Source organism: Pyxicephalus adspersus, chromosome 3 (genome assembly GCF_032062135.1).
Source record: "Pyxicephalus adspersus chromosome 3, UCB_Pads_2.0, whole genome shotgun sequence".
NCBI classification, from domain to species: domain Eukaryota; kingdom Metazoa; phylum Chordata; class Amphibia; order Anura; family Pyxicephalidae; genus Pyxicephalus; species Pyxicephalus adspersus.
In genome coordinates, this window is record NC_092860.1 from 38,763,424 (window position 1) to 38,790,889 (window position 27,466).

A 27,466-nucleotide genomic window follows, 5' to 3' on the forward strand; every position below is an offset into this window, starting at 1 on the left:
ATATATATATATATATATATATATATATATATATATATATATATTCTTGCACACACATTCAAAACCTGTGTGCATATACATATATATAAGTGATATATATATATTTATATGAATATTTAGTTGATACTGCCTCAATCATTAAATGTCATAAATGTCATTTTTAAAAGTTATAGATACATTTTTCAAAGAGCCATGAATTTCATTTGTCTAGACTTTGACACAGAATATATACTCATATACATTCAAAATATTTGTATATGAACTGCTAATGTATATTACTTAGAAAAGCAATTTAAACAAATGACTGCTCATCTATTACCACTAAAGGTAAATCAATTTTTACCTAGAGAACATAACAATTAAAGAAAAAAAATGTAAGGAATGGTAATGGTGACATATAGAACGCACAGGTGCAATTTGTCCCTAAATAACTTTGGAAGATGTCAGTATGTGAAAGACTTTCTGACTAAAATACATCTAGTCAGTCAAATTCACATGCCAAACAAAATATAAACAGTACAAAAAGTGTCAGCCAAAAAAAACTCCAGGGCTGCATCCAATCACTGGAAAGGCTTTATCGTTGTCTTCATCTTTAATTACAGTTTGGGAATGCCTCGGTATATTTGTATGGCCGTGTATTACATATGTAACATCAATAAATGGTAATTAAGGTGGAAATCTTAGCCTAATAAATATTACAGAAATAACTAAAAATGAATAAGCTAAACCAAAAACAACTTTGGAGATTTTGGTTGTTTGTAGGCTAACAACGGCCTTCCCAAATCTCTAAAATATTTGCTGCTTCTGTTATTACGGACACCAAAATAGAATAACATTTCTGGTGGCGGCTCAAATCCTAAATGAAGTGGTCCTAAAATCCCTCCAACATACTTTCCTGTAATGTATTTTTGGTAATAAAATTCTGCAGAAACATCAAGCAACATGCGTTATTTTAGGTATATTAAAGGACAAATTGCCCTGTCAATAATTCTCCTAATAATTGAATTATCCAGGTGACACATTGACAATAAAAATACAATCCACATATATAAATGAATAAAAAATGAAAAGGCCAGGTTTTGTTTTAGAGAATTAATAAATGCACGTGTTCTATTTTACAAGGAAATAAATTACATATATATATTGTCAGGAATAAATAATATAGAGATGAATGTGACAGGTAGAATGGCTTTGTATATTACACATACACAGCCTGACTTACTCCTCTATAATATAAATATTTAATACCATAGAATACAGAAATAACCCAGACTGAGCTGTCAGATTCGGATTGTGCCATGCTACAACTTCCAGGCTACCTGCAGCCCCTATATTCCCTATGAATACATAAAGAAGCCGGTTACAGTGTAATATGCAGCACAGGACGGAGTGTCCATGGAGTACAGCAAAGTTTCCTGTGTCGCTATTTCTCAGGCTCGCCCATGTGAGCGCACTGGAAGAAGTTCCGAATCCCGGACAGTCTCGTACCCCACCGAGCGTGTGGAACATTCCCCGGGCGCATTTAATATACTTGCCGGGTACCTACCATGTCGGGGCACACAGGGGAGGCCGTACGTGCCTGTAATTCTATAAGTACGAAGACAAAAGTGTGGAGAAATGAAGGGAGAGGTGCGGGACGTAGAACCGCTATGGAGGTGGCATTCACCTAGGTGTACCGTCCATATGGAAGAATACAGCAAGTCTCCCGCGCAGCATCCCGACTTAGTTGTCCCTCACCTGCGGGACCCCCTGATCCCCCACCCAGGCAGCCCCGTAGCCCCGAATTGGCATAGTATACCTGAGTCAGGCAGATAGGAGAATACATCATGGCTTGTTCGGCTCCCCAGTACAATATCCAAGGGGGAGAAATTTCACCTATTCATTGTCCGGTGACTGGGCGATATAAGACGGCAGATGATGAATGTCCTGGCTGTCAGTGCCGCTACTGGGCGCCCGCAGTGTGAGCTGCCAGCATAGCACTCCGTGTCCCCGGGCTGGCCGCGCTATATTCTATCGATGATGATGATGGGGATGGTGATGGGATGTATTAGCTCCCAATAAGCATGTCCTGCACACACTAGCGCTCTCACTCCCTCTCTTCCGCTCACTCAAACTTGCACCGGTTACACCCTCTGCACCGTTTCAGCTTTCCAAAGCAGACTTAAGGATTTCGCATTTTTTTTTATTATTATTATTATTTAATTACACAATCAAGGAGACACACTCCTCCCCCTGGTGCGCTGTGTGTTTCTCTCCTATATGTCCCTCCGCCCCTTCACATGCCCACGGCTTGCAGGGTACCGGCGCCCTGCCGGGAGAGGAGGGGTTAAATCATGGAGGAGGAGGAGGAAGGCTGCCCGAGCTGCTCTTCCTCTCATTCCTCATATCGTCCGGGAACAGAATATAATGTGCTGGGCACACCTCTGCAATGCAAGGCTGCCACTATGGCATGCTGGACAATGGTCTGCAGTCTAGGCTGCCAGTGTGACATGCTCAGTGCAATGTGCTGCAATCTAGGCATGCTGGACGATATGTTCTGCTATCTTGCTGCCACTATGGCATGCTGGATGCACTGTAATTTGTTCCCTATAAACTGACACAATGGCATGCAGAATGCGATACAAGGTGCTGCGTATAAACTGGCACTAGGGCATGGTGGATATATTGTAATTTACCTATAAATTGGCACTAAGGCATGCAGAATGCAATACAAAGTGCATTAAATAAATTGGCACCATTCAATATAATGTACCTAGGCTGGCACTATGGCATGCTGAATGCAATGAAATGTTCTGCAGTCTAGGCTGGCACTATGGCATGTAGAATGCAATACAAGGTGCTGTGTATAAACTGGCACTATGGCATGCCTAATGAAATATGTGCTTTATATGAATTGGCACCATTTAATATAATGTACCCTACCTAGGCTGCATGCTGAATGCAATGAAATGTTCTGTATTCTAGGCTGGCACTATGGCATGCAGAATGCAATACAAGGTGCTGTGTATAAACGTATCAATTGGCACTGAAAGATGCAATGTTCTGTCATTTGGGCTGGCACCATAGCATGCATTACGTGTATTGTACATAGTCCAGCACTATGCCATGCTGGATACAGTGCCATGTGCTGCAAATAAACTGGCACAATGACATGCAATATAATGCACCGTACCGAGGTTGGCATATGACATACTAAATGCAATTTAACCTCCTGCATCTAGGTGGGCTCCATGGCATGCTGAAATCAATAGGCTGCACCATGGCATAGTGATGGTAATGCTGCATACAACATTGCTATTTGGGAAGGTAAATGCAATATGTGCCGCACCTAGGCTGCCACTCTGTGACGCTGAATGAAATACAATTGGCACTAACTATGGCATGCTGAATGCAGTGTAATATACAGGTGACTGGCAGTACAGGAAGAACAATGTAATATACTGCACCTAGACTGGCACAAAGTTGGCACACTAATAACGAGTCCCCTTCCAGTCATGGGAGGCTGATATATACCTCAGTGCCATGAAGTAGGGCACCACCTTTAGGTCTAATATTGGCACTGTGCGTTATATACATATGTAGGTATGCCATGGCACTGCCATATCTGTGCCCTGCAGCCTGGTCACAGAAGTGGCAAGGTCACAGGAGCGGAGGAGCGAAGAGGGCTAGAGGAGTTCGTGCTGAGAAGGAGCCCGCCCGCCCGCCTTTTATACGCCCTGCTCCTCACCTCGGCCTCTCCCGCCCTCTGCCCTCCCTCTCTGCGGTTATCTCGGGTGAGGGGAGTCGGGTGTGGCCGGAGCTCACTTTCTTAACTGTTTGGGTACCTCGGGAATAAAAGCGGTGCCTGTTATAACAAGTACACACAGACGTTTCCGAAAAGTCTGACTTTAGTAAAAAGGCCCCTGACATATGTGAAGCCAGGGAGTCTATATGTGTCATTAGTAATGGCTGCTCAGGCTGGAAATATAGTTATTATTAAAGATATCTTGAGGTAACTCCAACATATATCACTGCTCTGTATAAAGCAAGGTCACACAGCGGCCAAAGCAAGACCACAAGAGCTTGCAATCTAACATGCTAAACAACATGCACAAAAATGTCATGGAGGACATTATGACAGAAAAACATAAATGTAAATTAGATAAACCTTCATACCCTCAAACCCTTCATTAGGGTTAATGTCAATGCAAACCAAACCACAAGATAACAACCACATCCATGACAATTTTTTATTTTCCCTCAGTTGCAGTAAATTTGATTTGGCTTTTTGCTAGAAAGGCCACAATGTGCAGCGCTATGTATAACTTGTGTAAAAGTCCCAGGCACAGAAATGGTTAATCGTGAGGCGGCATGGGACTATAAGGCATTTTGGAGGCTGGAAGTAGCTTCTTTTTTCCCACTCTCACTTTAATGGCTGACAGGGGAACCGTATAACATTCCTGTCAAGTCACACTCATTTGGAATAAGTCCCACTCGTTAGGAATAAGCTTCGTGTTGCAGCCTCCGTGCCCTCTTTGGGTTGGAAGCTCTTCCAATTCATGAAGTGTACACATTATATCTTATTTAAATTCCCACCAAAATGTTATAGAATAATGGCCATTCCTATCAAACAACGCCATCATGATATGCAACATGAGGCAGCAATCTGAAAATATAGAAGGCTTTGGATCCCACGGTACCATTACCAAACTACCACGAAGTATATTCTATAAAGACAAACAACCTCTGCATATAATATATTTCTCATTTATATTTCACTAAAATTCATTCTGGCTAATCAGCATATCTAAAGCGACAGGCAGCACATCTATTGTCTTTAAATGGAACCTAATATTTTAAAAAAGGCGAACATGAATACTACATGCCAAGATTTATCATTCTTTAAAAAAAAAATTATAGCCTGTGTAACTTTTGGGTGTTTTCGATATTTCTATACGACAACCATGTGCTAATTCAACATATATGCCAGGGAAATATGCCACCAGTCCTGCAAAAAGCTGAACCCGCAAAGCACTAAATAGCTCCATCACCTCCTGACACGATTCCAGAGGCATCCACTCAATCAATAAGACAGCGCAAAGAGCAATGTGCAAAAAGCGATCACTTTTAAGTAGAGTGTTGGCTGTAGCAGCACAAGGATAACAGCTGATTGGAACCACAAGCTCCTTTGGACAGGTCTAAATTGTGTCTGTAATGTACTGCCAAGAACTGTTCCATGACTGTGTTGTAAATATATAAGAGCCAGGGAAAAGGAATGCTAGTTTGCGTGAATGAAAGCGCTGAAATTTCAATTCACACAAGAGCGTTCCAGCTGGTGTGAAGCAAACAGGGACTGAAGAATGACAGCCAAAAATCAAAATATAAATAAAGAAAAGAGTGCATGCTTAGGGCCACTGGCTGCTTGTGGTTTTCTGCCTTGTCTGCTGTTCTGCTCTCATGCTAGCGTGTGACTGTGATAGAAAAGAACTACAAATCAGTTCTGCAAGGTTAGCATGCACACTCAAGAGAAGGTAAGTGATGTGAAGTCAACCATGAAATGGTGACTTTTAACCTCTGTGCTGTCCTCATTAAGGAGACATTCAAACTCTGCTCAGTGGATTAAGCAGAATGGGGTGGGACTGGGAACAAAATCAGCCAGCTGCTTTAATTCTCATGTGCCTTCCAAGCACAGTTTATATAGGGACAAGGCAAGAGGTGGCTTGGACTTCCATGCATTCCTTTATTAACCCAATCCTTGCACTGGTAAAAGCTCCCGCCAGCTACGGCTGGATTTTTTTCTATGAAAAGGAACCCTTGACCGTATTGCATTTCACCTATTAAGTTGTTTCTTTTATATTCGCAATGAAACCTTTGACCAGTAAAATAAAACAAAATAGAATATATAAAATTGTCATGAAAACTATTTTAAAATATTGCAACTTTTATCAAAGCATTTTCAAACAACCTAAAAATTTCAACTTTCAACTATACGCCAATATTTAAGTGAACACTTAAGGCAACCTAATGCGCATTACGCAGGGCTCCCATTTTTATTGTCTTCTTCTCCATCCAACTCCATCTATCGGTATGCGGCCTACCAACACAATACAATTCACTCTTAAGAAAAATCACAATTAGAGTTTGTGTCAATGGATTTCTGTTTCAAATAGATTGAACTGTCTCATTCAAGTCTAAAGAAAGGTCTAAGGCAAGTCAGAAGGCAAGTATGTTTATCTTATTGCAGAAGGAACATCGTTGTCTCTTGCAATAAATAGCCTGCCTGATCGCATTAATTTTTATTGAAAGGTTAACACTGTACAGTTTGCTTGCAAACAGGTAGGCCCTTCTCTACCTGGACATCCAACCAGTCCAAGGATCCGCACATATTTTTAGAATTTCTCAGACAGCAGTAACTTTAGTATGGTGTGGCATACAGAGTCAGAAATGTTTGGCCTCTTTACAACCCTCAAATACTGGAACTGAATGCCCCTGTACTATATAATTGTGGGTAAATCTAAATAGGAATCCTATGATCAAATTAACCAACATTATAAGTACGGTATTGGGTGATATTATCAAAATAAGCACAAAACGACCCTCTCCTTACAATGTTACACAAGCACAGTAACCTTAATCAAGATTAGTGAGCACCCAGAGATTTTATATAAGATATCATACAGAATCTTAAAACATCCTGCCTTTAGTGATATAGCCTTATGGCAACTCATTTGTTAACAAAAGTGTTTGCAGAGCTCCATGAAAAAAGCTAAGCATTTAGTGACTGAGCTGAAACACAGCTCTCATATCTGAGAGGGGGAAGGGAGGGGAAAGTACAGTTCAATCCAAGAGAGAAACTCTGACTTAGGAGGTAGGGCTTGTCTCCATGCCAAAAATAAAAACAGAGAGAAAGGGAGGCATGAGTAGGAGGGAGGGAGACTAGTGCAGCACTAGAGTAGCTATAGCCTCATCCATTTTTGTTAGATTTTTCCCAACCCCATCAACATAAGATTGTTAACTTCTTCTATACATTGATGCTACAGTGGGCTTAAGAAACATTCACATTGTATGCATTACACTGGCCTAACAAGAAGAATAAATGACACAGGCAGGTTTGATTTACAAACCCTAATTAATCGCAGAGGAGTCACTAAGAGATAGCAAGTACATGTGTGTAATAAACATCAGTATGACTACTAAAGTTCCATCACACTTCACAACCTTAGCGGCTGAGCATGATAGGTTCCACATTTAATTTTTACAGTATTACACACCCCAGTACATTCATAAATGTCTGAATTTAACCTTTGTGGGTTTACTACCTAAATATGTTGTACTAGCATTAAAACTGACAGTGCAGCAAAAAAATGACAGTGATTTACAAGGAAAGTTCATCTGAAGTGGCAACGGTGGTCAAGTCAAACACACAGGAATGTAGAGGTCTCTTAAACAACCTCAAGCTCCCTAGGTAAATTGTGAGCAATACACATCATTCTCTGAACCGAGAACTGCATAAGCTTTACAAAGAAAATTATATTTTGGATAAATGATTCATACGAAAGTTTATAGTTATTACATATTTAATAAATCGTGATGTTAGGATCCGTGAAATACCATGATGATAAATGTAGGGCATGACTGGCAATAATAAGCACTGGATCTAGCATTGCTGTTACAAGATGCAATCTTCCTAAGCGACAATCAAAGCTCTCCTTTATGTAGAAAATGGCTTATAGGCACCTTATGCATTGCTCAATGTCAAGAAGAAACCTTAGCTAAGCACAATCGTCTGTGTAAGAGCATGCTTTTATTCACATTGATGAAGGCCTTGCTGACAGAGGATGGTTAAGGTAAAAGCTAGCGCACAAGCCACTGTACAAAAGGGACAAAGACTGGGCTGTATTTAACTGATGCAAATAAACCCCCCAAAAAAATGATGTCTCAACAGTTTCAGGTTCTGTTATCTGTATAGAAAGCTTAACTCCCTACATAACAACTTACAAGGTCAAAAGAGCAAAGTTTTTTTTTGTTTTTTTTGAAGTTTGGATTTTACATAGGCTACAGCCAAAGTGAAATTACACTGTAGGGAGAGCTGATTATGTTCAACAGAAGCAAGCTGTTAACTCGGTAAACTCTCACTTTTTTTCTGGTATCCTATATATTGCCAGCATGCTGAAATTGATGCATCGAAACCCCGTCAAGAGGTCACTTTTCCATGAATCACTCACATAGACCTTGCGGCTACAAGAGTTACATCAGGGAATCTCACAAAATAATTATCAGGGCATCCTGGGGTGCGATTCACATGGCAGACAATGGTAGTGACACTCATGTATAGTTAAAATGAAAACAGGTTCACAGCAATTCAAGTGGAGGCACGCATAGCCAATTTACATGGACAGCTCCTTGTAACACCATTGATGCTTCAATCTTTGTGTAAATGAGCACTTGCCATAATGAAAACTGTTATTAATCGCTGTCTTGGATGAAGAAACTTAATATCTATATAATGGCTTAAAAAAAACTTTAGCTGAAAATTAGGTAACTATGAAAAAAACACAATTTGCACCACTTATGTATTCATTAAAACAGGTTAAATGTATATTCTAATTGAAGTACATGTATACATGTTTATTTTAGCCTCCAGGAACCCCCTCCACAGAGGCAGTCAGAATAAACAAACATAACTTACACCTAATATGTTTCCTTACATGTTTTTAGCAGAGTAAAGCAAAGACATGATTTCATCAATGTAATAACTTTGCAGAGTATAGTACAGGATACGTCACATTTGTGGTTCTGCGTCTGATGAAACCTCATCAGTGGCAAAATCATCAAACTGTAACTTGCCCCTTTTATGATGGGTCTATCATTCTCTTTTAGGCTAAGATGTTTGAGAACTTTAAATCACTAGTGAAGCATACATAAACAGGTTACTTGGCCAGAAAAAGACCAATGACATAGGAAAATGTAAGTGCTGCAACATCTATAGCCACCATACAGTTCCATACATGTTTTGTGCTGCAGAGTTGTCTCACCATTTGTGGAGAATCTACATTCTGGATGCCCATGACCTGTCTCCAGCTTTTCCATTACAACTACTTCCAAGTAACCCTGTTTTTCAGGTGTGGTAGTGGAACTCCACATCAATGGTTGCCTTTCCCTGTTTTTCAGCTGTGAATTTTCAGCTTGGAAATACAAGACCTAGAAACTCTTGCTATCCCAAAAATCATAAAAAAGATGCACCTTTGGCTATCTGAACACACAATAAATGCAGCTTATTGTACCCCTTTCTAATGTAAACTTACACCCCAAATATCTAACATATATTTCTCAATTTGTTCAAATAAAAAAGCCATGTGATGGCAGATCATTAACAAACTCTCACCCAGAATAGTTTTTTTGGGATAGCACAAATACCAAGTTTGACTTTTTCCTGTAATAGACACAACTAAATGAAAAAAAATCGGGCAGCTAATCATGTTACTGTCATTACAGTGCACTCTGCCTGTGTTATAAATTTCCTGCCCATTTAGAAATCTGAAGCTCGTACATTCCCTTAGGCTGAGCCTGCCCCACAGATGAATGGGCTAATTGACTGAACTGGGGAATAAGTGGGAGGATTTTAGAAACCACAGGATATTCACAACAAGCACTCTGCACTGGAATACAAACCAAACTCATTTTTTACCTCGTCCTCAAGGTTGATGCCACTAATCTATAAAAAGAGGCTTCGTTTAAATTGGGCTCCAGTCCTGGAATTTTTTTCTCTAAGAATATCTGCTTAAAGGTTACGGTTGATTCATTAATGAGAATGTTTAAAATGCCATATTTTGAATAACATGGAATGCCAAAGAATCCTAACCCACAAATTTATGTTGAGGTCACATGAAGACTAGATGATTACGTTGGCCTGCTTGTTAAAGGATCATGCTATAGCGTGTATATATGTAAAAGTATCTTAGTAACACAAAGCAAGCAATCCTGTCTATAATTTACCAAAACATGAATGCCTGAAGTCTAGGGGGTTGTAATGAAGAACTACTCCACCTTTTTATGAAATAAAATAACTTAATTAGGTATACAGGAATAAGATCTTGCCATGTGTATGGAAATGTCCTATAGAAATATAAAGAATGGTAAAAGAAGTATGATTTGTTTGGTGTCAGAACATCAGACTACCGGTATATATTCAAACTACAAAACGGGGCATTAGGAAGTGTCAGTTTTAGAAGTGCCAATAGTTTTAAATTGAAAACATTTTCAAAACCAGGAATAATTAGCATCCATGATTTTGTTGTGCAGATATATTACTATGATCAATGCAAATTATTGGCAAATAATTACTAATTACTGCATGTCATTGTACTGTCAGTTGATTAGCCTTTTCATTGTAATCCCTACAGCTGGAACAGTGAAAGTTAAAGTTAATTCTGTGTGTTTGGCGCCTTTTCCCTGGCAGCTACTGTACTTATAAAGTGCAGATCTTGTCTGTCCTGTCTCAAGTTCAATGGCAGACTCCTCTCACAAGCAGCAAGAGGGGGAGGGGGGACAGGCATGTTCTGTGCACTAATAATAATTCACATCACACCACCTCAGATCCTTGTGTCAAAGTAAAAAGAACTGTCCCACCCACTCCAACCTGAGAATTACTCACAGTCCCACTTATTGCAAATCAACATTTACTATTGTGTAGGACATAGTGTCAAGTGTGATCACTGATCCATAATCTGGGGGGGCATGCACATGGACACATACACCACATATGTAACTACAAGGACTATGACCTGTATATATATCTATATATAATTATTAATATTATTAATAAACAGGATTTATATAGCACCAACATATTATGCAGCGCTGTACATTAAATAGGGTTTGCAAATGACAGCCGAACACAGACAGTGACACAAGATATATTTATATAAATCTATACATATATATTATAAAAAGGTAAATGAATGCATCTATGCTTTGCCATGGCAATATCAGTCACCGACTACTAACCAGCACAAGGGGCATTTTGGTGTTGTGGTAAAGCTTGTACATTGCTCACTTAGACATTATATGCATAGACAAAAGCACAGGATATATACACAGCATTACTATGAAGCTTGTACAACCAACTTTGAATGTACCAAATCCATCAATATGTGATCAATTAGACTGATGCATTAAATAGTTGTCTGAAGATCTAAATTAAATTGCACAAATTGTAACATGCATGGTGAGTTTTAGACAATTATATGTAAAAAGTAACAACCCATATGTAACACAATGCATATAAATGAATGCATTAAATCAGTAAAATGCGTACAAAAGAGATTAAGACACTCCTGGGGTAAGGGGGTAACCTCTGGTATATTATAATATAATGTATATATATAATATAATACATAAAATGATATATATAAAATAATAGATAAAACATTTAGACACATATGTACTAAATGTACTTAAGGCAGGGGAAGGGGGCTGTGATTGTTAGTGTAAATTCTAAAAAGATTGGGGGGTTCTGTTTATGTACATTCTTTTCTAGTTTCTATTATATTTATACACAGTTAAGGGGCACATTTTGATTCATGTACCCATAGAATGTAGTACTAAATTTCCCTTTCTCTTAGATAAACATGACGCATTAAAAGAAGCACATTATTAAAGTTAGGAAACTACTACAACACCTGTGACAGCATAATGTACCATGGATGATTGTATCATTCCAAACATATTGAAGAAGGAGCATTGTAACCTACAGAATGCAGAACAGGTGTAGAGCAGAAGGGATCATGTTTACAAGGATTTACAGACCAGTCACAATATCAAAACATAAAGCACCAGGAGGACATAAATATTGTAAATATGGATGTGTGCAGATTAGCATGAAGCAGAACTAAGTTATTGTCTGACACATAGGGGCTTCAGGAGGAGGGGTGTCATGGCTATATAAGAAGCTGACATACCTAGGGGTATACAGACAGGAAATAGCAGACATAAGTCACTACCCAGATGGAAAACACAAAAAGTGCCTGATCAGCCACACTATAGCTGCACATTGTTAGAGTGATAGTAAAGTGTTACAAGGAAAGAATAAGAGGAAGTAAAGCAGCAAATATCAGTACAAGGCAGTCCTAGCACAGGTGACTGCCATAGGTCTATCTATACATTGCTATGACACGCTGGCTGCCTGTGCAGGTATTACCCATACATAAACCACACCTTCACATCCATAGAAAGGGAACTCCGACATATGGAGGTTATATAAGGTGATCCATGTATGTACAGGCAGCCACGTGGACACAGATCATCACTGCCTACTACATCATACATGTGCAATCAGCATCGGGCTGCACATCGCAAATGTGCCGAGAATACAATATATAGAAACGTATAGCACACAGTAAAAAAATAGTATATAATATTTATATATACAATTGTAAATATATAGTGATCCCTATAAATAGATGTATATAATAGTAAACATCATTGAGCATCGTTCTATATATATATATATATATATATATATATACATTTATATAGATGATGGCAGTGGAGGGGGGCTCCACGTGTACCCCCCAGATCACATGACCCGCCCATGCCATGCAGCGTGTGCCAGCAGAAGTGTTGCGCCAGGAGCCGTGCCAGGTTCAGCACTCTTGGACACAAGCTCTATCCACTGATTGCTGGCACACAAGTGTGACCCACATCCAGATGCTGCCAAAAAAGCAGAAGACAAACAAGCGGCACTTCTAGCTCATCCCACAACAAATCATGTCAGGAAGAAAAAGTTATAACAAGGATGGAAGATCAACATAAAAGTTGTGCCGGCACTTCTCCATGCCCCCTGGCACATCTCCATGCCCCCTGCCACAGCAAACTCTGCAATCTATGTGTCAGCATTCAGAAAAGCAGCACGTGTAAAATGTCCAAAACACATACCATGGCACTGTATTGCATTAAATTAAAGGGATCCTGTAATCTGTAAGACAGCACTGGTGCGGAGCCTTCACATTTCTTTTTTATTATTATTTATACTATGACTGTTATTATTGTGATTCCCGAGTCTTATATGTGTAAGTACGTATAGGTGTAGGAAATATCCTGGCAGAGGAGGGAGGGCAGGGCGGTGAAGGCAATACAACGCCTGCTGTGCCTAGCTGCAATCCTGCACTCCTGGAGGGTGGCTGCGCTGACTTGAACGCGGTCCAGGAGAGGCTGATCCCGTTTTTTTTGTAGCTGGGCTGGTCTGTGCTGTTGGCAGGGTTTTCCTCTCTTTCCCCTGTGTGTCTCCCCGGCCCCCCTGTCAGTCTGGCTCTGCTCAGCACATCAGGCAGCTCATAGCAGACACGGCTCGGGACTTGGACGACTTCCACCGCTCTCTGATTGGTCGGGAAGGCGGCGGCTCCCTCTTCACCCTTCCCACCTTCTCCTCTCCTCCCTATTCATGCAGCTCCCCCCTTCCAAACTCCAGCTGTCACAGCCCTCCCACCTTCTCCTAGGACCCCCACCTCCATCCTGCCTCCCCCTCTACATTCCTCTCCACCTTTCATTTCCTACTCTTTTACTTTATACAGTACAATGCAATCATCCCTTGCAGCATGCTCCATCACTCTGTATCATAAACTAGGGCTGTCTCTTTAACCCCTTGTGCATCTGCTGGGGACTCTTCACAATGACTTTCTGTACTGCATTGGTGGATGTCTGTTTCCTGATGGTGGTAAGAGTAGATCAGGATTTGGAGGCATCTAAAGATCCACATTCCTTGTTAAAACCAGGACCAGCTTTCAGAACAAAGTTCCCCTTTCCCTCCTAGAGTTAAAAGACCTGGTTCTAGGAGTGACAGATCCAAGACCCTCTGTCACTCCTAAAAATCTTTCTTTTAGGACCAACTGCTTCTTAGTACCAGGTCCCTCTTTCAGAACAAGGTTCCTCTTTCCCTCCTAGAGTTAGGTTCCTCTTTTAGATCCTCTGTCATTCCTAGAACCAGGTCTTTCTTTTAGGACCAACTTCTTCTTAGTACCCGGTCCCTCTTTTAGAACAATGTTCCTCTTTACCTCCTAGAGTTAGGTTTCTCTTTTAGATCCAAGACCCTCTGTCACTCCTAGAACCAAATCTTTCTGTTAGGACCAAGTTCTTCTTAGTACCAGGTCCCTCCTAGAACAAGGTCCCTCTTTTAGAACAAAGTTCTTCATTTCCTCCTAAAGCCAAGTCCCCCAATTCAGTCCCTCTGCTCCTCTTAGTACCAGGTTCTTCTTTCAGAACAATGTTCCTCTTTCCCTCCTAGAGCTAGGTTTCTCTTTTACATCCAAACCCTCAGTCAGTCCTAGAACCAGGTCTTTCTTGTAGGACCAAGTTCTTCTTAGTACCAGGTCCCTGTTAGAACAAGGTCCCTCTTGTAGAACAAAGTTTCTCTTTCCCTCTTAAAGTGATGTCCCCCAGTTTAGTCCCTCTGTTCCTTTTTGGAATCAGGTTTTTCTTTCAGAACAAAGTTCACCTTTCCCTCCTGGAGTTAGGTTCCTCTTTTAGATCCACTGTCACACCTAGAAGCAGATCTTTTTATTTAGGACAAACTTCTTAGTACCAGGTCCCTCTTTCAGAACAAAGCTCCTCGTCCCTCCTAGAGTTAGTTTTTTTTTTTTTTTTTTAAACCCAACCCTTTGTCATTACTAGAAGCGGATCTTTCTGTTAGGAGCAAGTCCTTCTTAGTACCAGGTCCCTCTTGGCTTTCAAAACTATGCCCCCCTGTCCATCTTAGAACCAGGTTCCTCTTTCAGAACCAATTTCTTAAGACCTGGTCCCTCTTTCAGAACCATGACCCTCCTGGAACTAGGCCCCCCCTGTCATCAACCTGGACCAAAGTCCCTCAATAGTACCAGAATCTCTCTGTTCTCCTGGAGCTCGATTCATCTTTTTTATCCATGTGTACCTCTTAGGAGCTAGTGCCCACTTTCAGAACCTTCTGTCCCTCTTTCCAGCTCAGTTGTCCCTTATTTTAGGTGGATTTACACCTTTATGACATGTATAATGTAACTGTTAAGCTACGTACACACGTCAGATTTTTATCGCCCGATAATCGGCATCTGCCAATTATCGGGCGAAAATCTGCCGTGTGTACAGTCGGGGGTCGCCCAACGACCGTCCTGGCGGATCCATGGACGATGGACGACGACCGATCCTAATGAAAGGGAAGGGGAGAGCGCGCAGCAGGGTGCCGCTCCGTCGCTCTCCCCCTCCCCTCTCCATAGAGCATGAACAGTGCTGTATGTACAGCATCGTTCATGCATCGTGCACTCCCTTGTCGTTGGAAAGGATCGTGAAAGATCCTTTCCAACGACAAAAATTGGCAGTGTGTACGCAGCTTTAAACGTTTTCCTTTGCACCAAACCCTCATGCAGCCTACAATAGTCCAATTTGTCCTTAAGATAAGATAAATGATCCTGGTGAAAAAAGCTTTTATCCTATAAACCAATCATTTTTCTTATATTCATTTTCTATGAGGCATAGCAGGAGTGGGTCATTTGCCTACATACCTTGAGCTATAGAATCTCCTACTTCTTATGTTTAAGTTGGGAGGTCTAGCATTGTCACCCCATCATAGAGAATGTTTTACAAGTACCTTCATGGCAGGTATTACTGAAAGCTGCAGATTATACTTAATATAAATGGCTTTAACATGCAAAGATTTCTATAAAATGTATGGGCTAGGCTTACATGTACTTAGCAATCACCTTGCAATTAGGTAAGTGACATGACAATAAACTTTGTACAGCGCTGCGTAATATGATGGTGCTATATAAATACTGTATAATAATAATCATCTACTGTGCTGTGGAATGCGCACTGACTGAGGGATTGCACCAATAATGCATTTAAAGTAGATGTAGAAGTGAATGGCATTTAGTTTGCATAAAACACAGTGTTATCATAAAAAAACAAAATCTTTCTCCTTCTTTGCTGCGTCTCATTGTTTGCTGATCCCCCAACATCTTCTTTGCAGCCACTTCTATTTTATGAGGTTTTAGTAATTTGGTTGACATATTTAACCAACAGAAAAATGTTGCTTCTTTGCTGTTTGAACAACGCCCCTGCCCTTGTCATTGCTAACTTTCCCTGACTGCACCCCTTCACTTCTCATTCCCCAAACTTGGATGGGTTAGCTCTTGGCTTCCTCCTTGTGGCTGCGAGGGATAACAAAGGGGGAGCTATTCATGGGACATAGTGATAGAAGTAGCCTGCCCAGAATGAAGGAGGAGGGGGGCTCTGGAGAAGCTGTTCTCCATATTTATGAGCAGACAGCCAATAGACAAGAGAAGTGTACAGCAAGAAGTCTAGTCTGCTGAGAGACCCAGACAGGTCAAAGGAGCCTGAAATCAGCACATGATGCCAATAGAATCAAGCCCCTTTTCTTGCAGAATGTGTCTGGCACGTTAGTGTCTGCAAATCTCAATGTGCTGGGTAGTCAAAGGCTGCTAGCAAGCTCACACTGTGACTCTGTCTTACTCTGTTATTGCTGGGAATCATCTTATCCAAACTTCTTTATTATTCTTATTGTGTCCGGTTATAATAATATTCCCATCATTGTCTTTATTCACAGTTTTATCTGGCGACGCCAATTAGAAAGTATATTAAAGCTACTTTAGAAATGCTTTATATTTTTATACATTATAGTGGTTCCCGGGTAATATGCATGCATAGCAAACTTTTGTTTTAGGCTTGGGTAGGGTAGGAATTAATTAGAACCAATGCAAAGTTCCTTTGGATGTTTGTATAGGTTAACCTGGGCGGTTCATTTCTGTCCGGATTTATATGTCTAAAAGCGGTACATTGTCTTTCAATAAAATGTATTTTACATTGTAGGCCTATAATTCTTAGGCATAACTCACCAAAATATGTTCAATATTTAATTACTTAATATTAAATTTTAAATAAAAAACACAGAAATCTGGTAAAACAAGGGTGCATAAAATTACAAATACAATATAAATACAATACAATATAAATAATATAATAATAACTTTTTATTGGATTCAATATTTATTTCATATTGAATCCAATACAAGATAATAAGAATTTCCTGCTGCGCTCCCGGCCGCTTCATTGAAATGGCACCGCTACTAAAATTCCCGGCATTATATGCGTCTATAAAACAATCCAATGCAGGGCCACCCATAGGCAGAGAGCCGGCTGGCCTATAGACGCGAGTGATGCCGGGAAATGTAGTAGAGGCGCTATTTCAATGCAGGGGCCAGTTGCAGTTCATTTTTAGATTTCTTTTGGGGGCCAAAAAGAGGATGTTGGGGGCCAGATTTGGCCCCCAGGCCAGAGTTTGCCACTCCTGGGGAGTTTATTTTTTATGTTTTTAGCTACCCCAAGTGCGGTTCAGGGTTACCGCTTTCAGCATGTTTTCTTACCCTGAGTCACACTCGGGGTTACCGCTGGGGAGCTTAAAGCTACACATGCAAGATTACTGTCCTCTAAAATGAATGGTTGTGGTCGTCACAGGTGTAAATCTAAAGTCTTTGCAGCAAACCTCCAATGCCATTTAATGATGCGCAGGTCAATGATCGCTGTAATTTCCTATGGTAGAAATATAGCGTGTGTACATAGCTGTATCATTCCTATCTGTCCTGGTGACCACTGTCAAGTGATAGCAAAGCCAAAATTTTACAGCTGAACAAAAGAAAATGTTAAATATTCCAATGTTTAACCCACCATTCCATCTCCAGGAAGAAAATAGGATAAAGCTTTCCACAGTGATGCAGTCAGCATTATAAAAATAAATAAAAACAGGCAAGTGTTTCTACCCTTCTTTATTCAGAACCTATACAAAAAAAGTTTTGGCTATATAAAGCTTTATTTAAAAAAAATGTTCTTTACACTGTAGAAAATGATCACTAATATAATAGATGCCTAAGTGTAGGTATGCAAATGCTTTATATATAAGGGACGTGACAAGTGACAAGCTAATATTCTGTTGAGTGTTGTTAAACTGTTTTTTTGCAGTATGCCTTCCACCGCTGCAAACAGCAATAATGAGGACCCCACAGGATAATACTGGCAATTATGGTGGGTTTGTCCAGCCTGATTGATGGATGTAGCCAACAGTGGCCCCTTGTGCAGAACTGACTTTGGACTCAGGGCCCTCATGCAGCCACACAGATTAAACCTCGCTATGTCTGTCCCTGCCAGCCGCTCTAGGCTACAGTCTGTTGGCTGCCCTAAATAATAGATAAAATGAGATATCATAAACATCTAGTAGGTAAAGTAATAATTGATAGAAAAATGCCTGTCCTAGAGAAAGGTATGAAGGCGATGCAAGATGAGCTATAATAGTTGGGATGCACAGAGTAGACAGGTGGGTTTAGGCAGGGGGTTAAGGTTACAAGAAGCGAAACAGGTTACAATGGAGAATGGGGAATTCTGCCATTTCTAGAACTGATGCTAGTATGCCTGCTTTAGAGTGCCCTGATGGTACAGGTAAGGTGGTCTTTGACAGTGTTCAGAAAATCTGTGCCTATTTATGTAGAAAACCCCCTTGTACTACTACATAATGTAACAATACTGGCGAACAGAAAAATCCAATTGGGATGACTGATTCTGCCAAGAATAATCCACCAGGACATGTCTAAATCACCATCAACTAACCATAGACTATCCCACTGCTATACTTGGAGCCAAGCCATAACCAATTTATCAATATATCGTCTAAAAAACATTCAATCCATTGTTACAGACAGAAAATGACTGAAGGGTGGATTCAAGACCAGTCACCTTGCACAAAGAGAAAACACCAGCGACCTCTCTTCATTACATGAAGTTTCTGCTCAAAAACAAAACTTCACACTGGATTACTGAACAGATCTAAAAGTAATAAAAAATACCCAATACACCTCAAAAATGAAATAGGATTTCCTATGCCTCATTCAATTGGCCAATATTTGCTTATCTGGGATTTAGGCTTGAAGAATTAGTGGGGGGTTTTATTATTTTCTTCAGAAGAATGTTATTTTATTTCTTCTAAAAGGGTATTGATTGTGATTGTAGTAGACCACAGAGAAAATCGTTTCTTTGGGACACGGCACATCAAAATTTCTTTATGTTCTCTAAAACTTTAACAAATTACCTCTTCTACATAAATGGATCTCTCATCAACTTGCTCCATTTCCTTAAAAAAGGTACCCATTGCCAGTAAGAATTGCTTTGATTAGTTTTGTTAAAGGACAGCAGGATTTTATTGCTTTCAAATTTAGCATGTTGGCATTATGCTGTGCGCAAAATATTTAATTTCCTTCACTAAGTTCTATTAACTTGGAGATAAAGCAATGTACTATATTGAATTTCATTCTGCTTCTAAAAGACTATTGCAGTGCACCTAGTGCCTGGTACATGTGCATAGTAATAAATACATTTACTTAAAGGTATTTATTATCTCATACTGTATACATTGTGACATGTCCTAAATGTATTGCTGTTTTAAAAAGTTACTGAGTGGTCCTTTTTTTAAATATATTCTGATACTTACTTTCATTCTATTAGAACTGAACAACAGTGTTACTTCTGATTACTTTGTGGCACACAGTGAGCAGTCTCACTGACTCACTGTTGGCTCACTGTGTGTCTAGTGTAAATATTGAGCTGTAGACCCACTACTAAAGTGCCAATTGGTTGCTGGTCATCATAGGGTCATTAAGCAATTGGCACGTTAAATTGCCTTAACGTTATCTGATGCCGTTGCTGCCTATCTGAATGCCAAAGTTTTTGCCTAGCAGACCTGGCTTAAAACAAATTTAATCTACACTAGCACTTATAATAGGACATTCACTTAGATTCAGAATTTACTAAACTTAGTGTATGAAATGAACGTCTACTGACTTCACACATTCATCGTTTCTGTTCACATTATTCGGTATTCAAAGTGATCTATCCCATGCAAAGTGCACAGCCTAAACTTTAAGAAAATCAAATCCACTAATTATAAACATGTATTTAGACTAGAAAAGCCAAAGGTTCTTGTCAGTAGACTTGCTTCAGGTTAGCATATAATACTCTTGGAAGAGAGGTTATCAATGAGTCTGAATCATGCATATGGGTTCTTCTTACATCTGGATTCTTCTTACATCTGTTAGTCTTGCAGTTCATATATATTGTCCAGGTAGTACTCCTCTTGTATCCACTTCCTCTATAAATATTTGTTTCTCCTTTACTTCATATTGGGATACGTGACTTTGGTTACGTGACTTGGGGAGAAAAACTGTTTTTTGTACAATAGAGGAGCCATCACAAAAAGTAGAAGCATGACCACATGTACACAGGAAAATAAGCATATACTCAAAATTTCTTTTTTGAAAGCTTAGAGCCAATTTCTACAAAGACACACTGTGTAGGAAAACAAAAAGGTTTTCATTGTGCAATTCTGGAATTTTCTTCAATTAATTCACCTTATATTGCACTCTGGAGATGTCTGACCATTTTGAAAATTACATCTATTTGCTTTGAGAGAGATCTGCAAAATAACAGGAACCACTATTAAAATTATGGTGCTAACTGGCAGAACAAATCAGAGTCTTTCATACTTTCAAAAAATGTGTATGGGTGATGGTGGGGTTTAATAGGTGCAATATATGTGCCCCCACTCATTTATCAAAAAGTAAAAAGAAACTATTTTAGTGATGGAGTGTTTGGAGTATATAATAGGAATGGTCCCAATTATCGTTCCTTTCTGGTCATGCTCTGTCTGTTACATTGCAAATGTTGTAATGGTGTATGTCCAACAAACTTCTAGCAACATGCCTATGTTAATAGGGAAGAAGTTGCACATGAACTGTAACTTCTCTAGTGCACAGGGGTATAGAAGAATCTGATGACTAAATGGGCCTGATTTAATAAAGCTCTCTAAGGCTGGAGAGAATACACGTTCATCAGTGATCTTCATCCAGGTTTGCTGGATCACCCAGCTTCACTGATGAAAATGTATCCTCTCCAGCCTTGGAGAGTTTTATTAAATCAGGCTCAATGCCTTTGTCACCATTCTTTAAAAGTTTAAGGTATGCCCAACCTAATGCTGAATGGCATTTTCCCCTCAGGAGCCCTGGACTAGTCAGTTCGGGCCCCATCACAATTGTGTATGACTCCACTCCACCCTGGAAGATGCAAACTACCTAGCAACACTTTACATTCCCATAGAAAATGTAACTACCCCCTTTAAGATGACCACTTACCTGCCAAAGAAACTCATCCAGCAGTGTGAAGCCCTTGATTTCGCTTGTTGCTTTGAGTTGATTCATCCAGACCCTTTAGGCATGCCAAGTGTATACACTGATATTTGCTGCTCAGTTGGCACTCGAAAGAATATTGCAAGGAAGTAAAGCTTAAGTCATACAGAAAGTGTCACAAGAATTTCTAGTTTGTTGTAAAAAAAACTTAGGTCTACCTCCAAAACAGCTCAAAAAATTATAAATTGCTGTAGGTCCAATCCATTTAGTAGAAACTCTGATCTGCCACAGGTAATTAAAAAAAAAATCACTTAAAACATATCCTATCTATGACTGTTAAGTAAGCTTGGTAAATAGGTGGGACAGAGCCCAGCTTACGTTTCAAAAAAGGTTAATGCTAAAATGCCAATATCCCTGTATCTAGTGATCATTCTGACACACAGTTTTCCATGAATCTAATCTCTGCGCTTATATTTGTTTATTTAGTATTTAGTTTCAAAAGCCTGAGTTTATGACAGGTGTGCTTTAAGCATCAACATTGCTGCCACCATGCAATCCAAAAGACATATCACCTTTTTTGTACAATTTTACTAAATATAAATATACAAATCTAAATTGAATTTTTACTGAAAAAAAATCTAATACAATTAGATGATACACATCACAAAACATTATACGATTATCATATTTTTAATTTTCAGGCATTGTGCACATGATAATGGTATTAAGGTGATAAAATGTGAAATTGGAATTAATTAGAGAAGCACATTAAGATCATACAATCAACTGTAAATCTTAAAATGAAAATGTATTAAAATATACCTGCTACTGATATTTTTGTTAGTGTACATTTTTGCTACTTTAAAGTGAATTACATACTGAGAATAAGTGTGACTATACCTCCTTAACATTATCTTGCGGCCATGCTCCCAGGTTTTGATCTACCTTCATCATTTTTTCATAGATCTCTATGCATAATATTCACTATTTTATATACATCTCCTCAAAATTTCCATTTTTTGACTACACTCCAGTCTTCAACAAACAGGATGATTTTTTAGTATTAAAAATACCCCCTAAAGATAGACAATCTATAAACTATGAACTCTGTATCACTTGTCAGAAATTATTCAGAAAGTACAGCCTTGCTCGGCTCTTTTATGATATTAAGGCACAAATATTGTCTTTAGGTCATATAAATACAATAGGGGCCAGTGTTGACTGGCTTCAATAGGCAAATGAAATCCTGATATGCTTGAGAGGTTGTGAGTTAATTAAGATGGATTTGACCTACAGTTAACTTGATTTAGCTGCATTTGCTTTCCCATAGATTTGTGTAGGTTGAAAAGCAGATCTGAAATGAACAAAAGCCCGTTAACACAGGCCTTAAAATCTTTCTTTTTTTTCCTAATTTTTCTACTTGTTTCGGTGTCTTTACTCACTGGCACCAAAACAAAAACATTTACTGATAATTTGCTATCATTAAACTAAAAATGTTCATATATGATTATGGTTCCCATAAATGAAATTACCCAGTCTTTATGACCTGTTTATATATGGCAGTTCACATAACACTCAATTCATTGTGTAAATGCACAAAAGTATGACTTTACTCATTCATTCTTCATGGTCTGCATGACTAAAGGTGTGAGAAGAGTTATCTTTTGTCTGCATTAATTTGCTGTCCAAGATATTCTTCTTTTCCATGTCAGAAAGTTGCACGCTATTTTATAGTAGAATGTGGTAGTAGCTATTTAAAAGGTCTCAGAAAGCTGTGGATAGCTAATTTAAAGTAAACATATTTGTTAAATAATTTTTCATAAAACATGAAGTACGTCTTAAATTCTAATGATGAAATAAATTTGTCTGCTAAGCTAATGTTTAGTGAGATATTACAAGACGTGGGAATATAATATTCTTCCTGTCCTCCTTACCCGAGGTTAAGACCTGTCTGGTGAAACAAATATTCTGGAAGAGACTCTTAGTGGGTGTGATATAAATGTTGACAATGAAAAAAAAATCTTTCTTTTGTGCATAAAGCATTCCGTATTATGATAAACTACTGCAATCTGTTAGATAACAAAACCATAACGGAATGCTATGACGTAAAAGTACGGCCAATATGAGAGAAAAAAAATAATTATGAATTCACTTCTAGTAAGTAATTTAGAAAGCTTAATGGCTTTGAAACCTAAAGGTATTTATCTGTTTTGAAATGATAGTCATTCAGCAGCTCTTACTACAACTATTGTATCTATCCTAATTAGGTGCTAATTATACAGGTTATTGAGTCTAGTAAACTCTTGTTTTATATGTCTGACTTGTAATTGTTATGCAAATTAGTATTTAGTAGTACTTTGTCACCCATGCCCAAATCCGTACATGTACAAGGGAAGAAAGATTTCTTCCCACATAGCTAATAGGACAACATACTGAGACCCTTAGATGCCAGTATTCATTAACATTGCTTTTCATTATTGGCAAGTATATAAAAGTAGCTAATTGTGTGTCTTTTACTGTATATCTGATACTTGCTTTTGAGACCACATAGGACAACACCATTTGCTTTTGACAACAGTGAAAAACAATTCCGAGGACTAAATAAAACGGTACTTTGTTATTTTTTTTCCCAACAAAAATCACATTTATAGATGGGTATTGGTAAAGTTCATTTATACCACGTAAGGCCTTTTTGCATATAATCTATTTGTGGTTTTCTACTTTTACTATGTTGGCAAAAAACAGAATTAACCTCCTGAGCGGTAATCCCGCAACCTTGCAGCTGGCTAATGGCTTTTCATATTGATCAACAAGAAAGAGCACACAACTGTAATAAAGGCCAGAATGACGCAAATATTAATACCACACAGTTAATCTGGAATTACAAAGTCACTAATAATATCATATTATTAGTGTGCTATTCCATGGTGCTCACTGTGACTAATAAAGTTTATTGAAAATTGTGATCTGAAACTGACTGGTTACAGAGTAATCCAAAAGTTTACATGTAAATATGATCAGTTTACGGTAATATAAACTGATGACAACATGCAAAATAACTCCTATAGCCTACCACAATGTATTTCAATTTCACAGGCACAGCAGTAATATAAAAGTAGTTTGACAGTGATGCTGTTAGTGGTAATTATAGCTATGTAACTAATATTTACTTTCCTTTGAATTGCTTGGCAAAGAATCTTTGACTCTAAATATTCCTAAGTTTTTTCATACCTTTTATGATGTAGTGAGTTGCACCTTTAGGGAGGATCTCTCTAGGTTCTTGCATGTCTGTCCCAGGTTGGGAGCAATGACAGAGGACACTAGGAATAGACATGTTATTGCTTTTGAAAATCGAGTTGGCAAGGTTAGGCGGAAGCACTGGGTTATCATCTTTTAGAAAACAAGCTTGTAGACTGTTAGCAGATCTATAGTCCTTGTAGACAGGGGTCAAGTTTTACGAAGGACTTTTAATTACAATCTGGCCTCTACATTTTGAAGAAGTTTAAATAACTAAGTTGTTTGGTTATTTAAACTTCACCAATCAACTTGACTTTAAAGAAGGTGACTCTACTTCATAAGATATTGTTTGTGAGTGTAACTATAGACTGCTCATAACAGGCTGTACTTCCCAGGAAGCTTTCAATGCCTCGTATTCATTGAACTATTGATGGGGGTTTTCAGTTGCTGTTTATCTATTGACTTTAGTGTTCCTTCTACCACCTGTTTACTTTATTCACTGCTCATGGAAATGCTAATTCACTAACATGTTTTTAACACTGGCCTTTATGATATTAATTGTGAAGTATATAAAGAGAACATTCATTCTTAGGCAGACAACTTTCCCATCAACAGAAGTTGCACATCCATTTATCTTCTGCTCATATAGCTCCAGCAGAGGTTGTCTGGGGAACACTGGAGAGAACCACGGTGATCACATTAGGTGCTGATTAAATAGGTCTACAATTCCAGCTGATCAGTGTGAGAAAGAGATTTTAATGCTGATTGGTTCTCACGCTCAGCCAATTTAGATCCTATGCTAGGGAGAAGAAACTAAAACAAGATTTAGTGAATACTATATATATATATATATATATATATATATAGTATAAAGAATACTACAGCTAACTATAAAACAATGAGCAATGTTAGCATGCTATACTGATATTACATTTAGCAAATGAATGTTTTGTTTTTTTTGTATTTTTGTTTAGAGGACTGATTACTTTAAACTGAAAAGGATCCCGAGCTGTATCTCAGATATTCTGCCTGATCCATTTAAGTACAATGGTGTTCTGTTTTCAACAGATGGACTTTGTCCACCAGGGGAATACAGATGACAAAGGACAAGGTCTCTTTGTTGCTTACCAGAGAAGACTGGGATATGACACCCTCCATTCTGATTTATGGAGAACCTCTTTTAATAATACATAAATTGAACACATGTATGAACTGTCATACTTATCTCCTGTCATTAGAAATAGCAGTGCAAACATTTTTTTCCCATATGCATGTTAGATAAGTACATATGTTTGCATACTACATCACAAGGGATGGGGCACTACAGGAGAAGATGGAGCTTTTAGGTGCCGCAATTCTCGCATTTATTTTTATGAAGTGTTGTTCAGTAATCTGTATTTGCTGAAACATTATCGGAGGTAAACATGAAAAAGCCTTCATGTGACATGTTGTGCACATCCCTCTATTTGAGTAGGTCCTGTTTACTGTTTGCTCAGAAGGAGTAAAAAATCATAGCCTTTATGGCTTGTTCACAAAGATGGTTAGCAAACTGTTAAAGGTCTGTCGTATCACCCACAAGCCACTCATCTCCTGCTACTGCATGCCACCAATATTTAAATCACAATTAGAGCGTTTCAATGATAAACAGGAACAGACACTCTGTGCTAGATCGTGCAGGCTTTTACCCTAGAACCCGCATTCTTAGACATTACTTGCACTGTAGCCTACTGGAGGAACAAATGACTCTGCCTGTCCTTTGCCTGTAAACCAGTAGGACAAAGGACAACACTGTTGAAGATGGTTGTGTTCATATACTCGCTTGCTTCAGTTTTTTCTTGAATGTACCAGCTTCCCACTACTGTACAAAAACCATGATGTTTATTTGCCTTCTGAAGAATATTTATATTTTTTGATTATAACAGGGACATATGATGTATCTTAGGTTCAACAGGGACTAATATAAATTGGTAAAATTGTACATGATTCATAGTTGTGTATTGTATTGGAACTATAAACACAATAGAAGATAACATTTTAGTTACTTTAAACTACAGATTAGTAAACACTTTTTCCAAGAAATGCTTGATAACTTGAGTCACATTAATCATTGTGGTCCTTGCACCAGATTACGAAAACTGTAAATAAACGTTCCGTCTTTCATTACAACTTGTGAATGTATAGCTTGTAGTGACATAATGATAATTAATATTTCACTACAAGCTATGTCCATTATGTAATCAGTATGTTGCACATTGCCGGCAGGAGATTTCAACAGGCCTTTTAATTATTAACTATACTACCATAACATAGAGGAGAAATACTCATTAAAGAATTTCCATTCATAGGTATATTTACTCGGATAGCCTAACTATATAGTATAGTATATTATATACTATATGCCATAGTTTAATGTACTCATAATGAGGCTCAAAATCAAAAAAAGTTCCATATGTATACAGGGGTGGAGTAAAGGGAAATAATTTAGAGCAATCGATCATAACCAGTGTTGTGTGGACCCATAGGTTTCCTATAGAAGTTGCCAGGGGATAGTAGATACAGCCTATTGACCTTCTTTAGAAATGGGCCAGCCCAGTTCAGGGGCCAACACTGCCTGGCTGAGCCAGCTTTATAAAAACAAGCACATTTTACCTGTCTGTAAAGGTGACATTCTTCCCACTGTCAACCAATACAAATAGCATTTTTCCTATTGATTGATTATAGCAGAAGTTACCTGACACCTGAAAATTATTTTAAGGGTTCCTCAGAAGTAAAAATTAAGCTGCTATAGACTGTTACTTGAGTGAGTGACAGCTCCAGGTCGCTGGGGCTGGTAACATCATATCCAAGATGGCAACACCCAACAGGCAAGCCCTAATTCTGACATGTAGTGCCCGGGGATCTCTCAGTGAGGGGAGGATTCTCATGGCTCTATTCATAAATGAAGCCGCGATACTCCTCCTCTCAGAGTGAGTCATGCGGCTTGCGTTTATGAATGAACGCGGTGGTGAGAAAAATCAGAGGATTTTTCCCACACTGCATTC

The 27,466-nt window shown here is 38.8% G+C and overlaps 1 protein-coding gene across 5 annotated transcripts in view; it reads right to left on the minus strand.

Annotated features, from left to right (window-relative positions):
• The window catches only part of NFIB (nuclear factor I B), a 181,117-nt gene that overhangs the window by 139,870 nt on the left and 13,781 nt on the right, over positions 1-27,466 (minus strand). The window contains exon 1 of one of the 5 annotated variants that reach the window (XM_072404289.1): positions 12,916-13,191. The exons of 1 other annotated variant lie outside the window; for it this stretch is intronic. In XM_072404289.1, coding sequence (XP_072260390.1) covers positions 12,916-12,933 — 18 coding nt within the window. In that variant the 5' untranslated portion in view covers positions 12,934-13,191. Of the gene's footprint in view, positions 1-1,798; positions 2,244-12,915; positions 13,192-27,466 lie in introns of those variants that run through there. 3 more of the 5 variants (XM_072404292.1, XM_072404286.1, XM_072404291.1) reach the window with 3 other exon arrangements.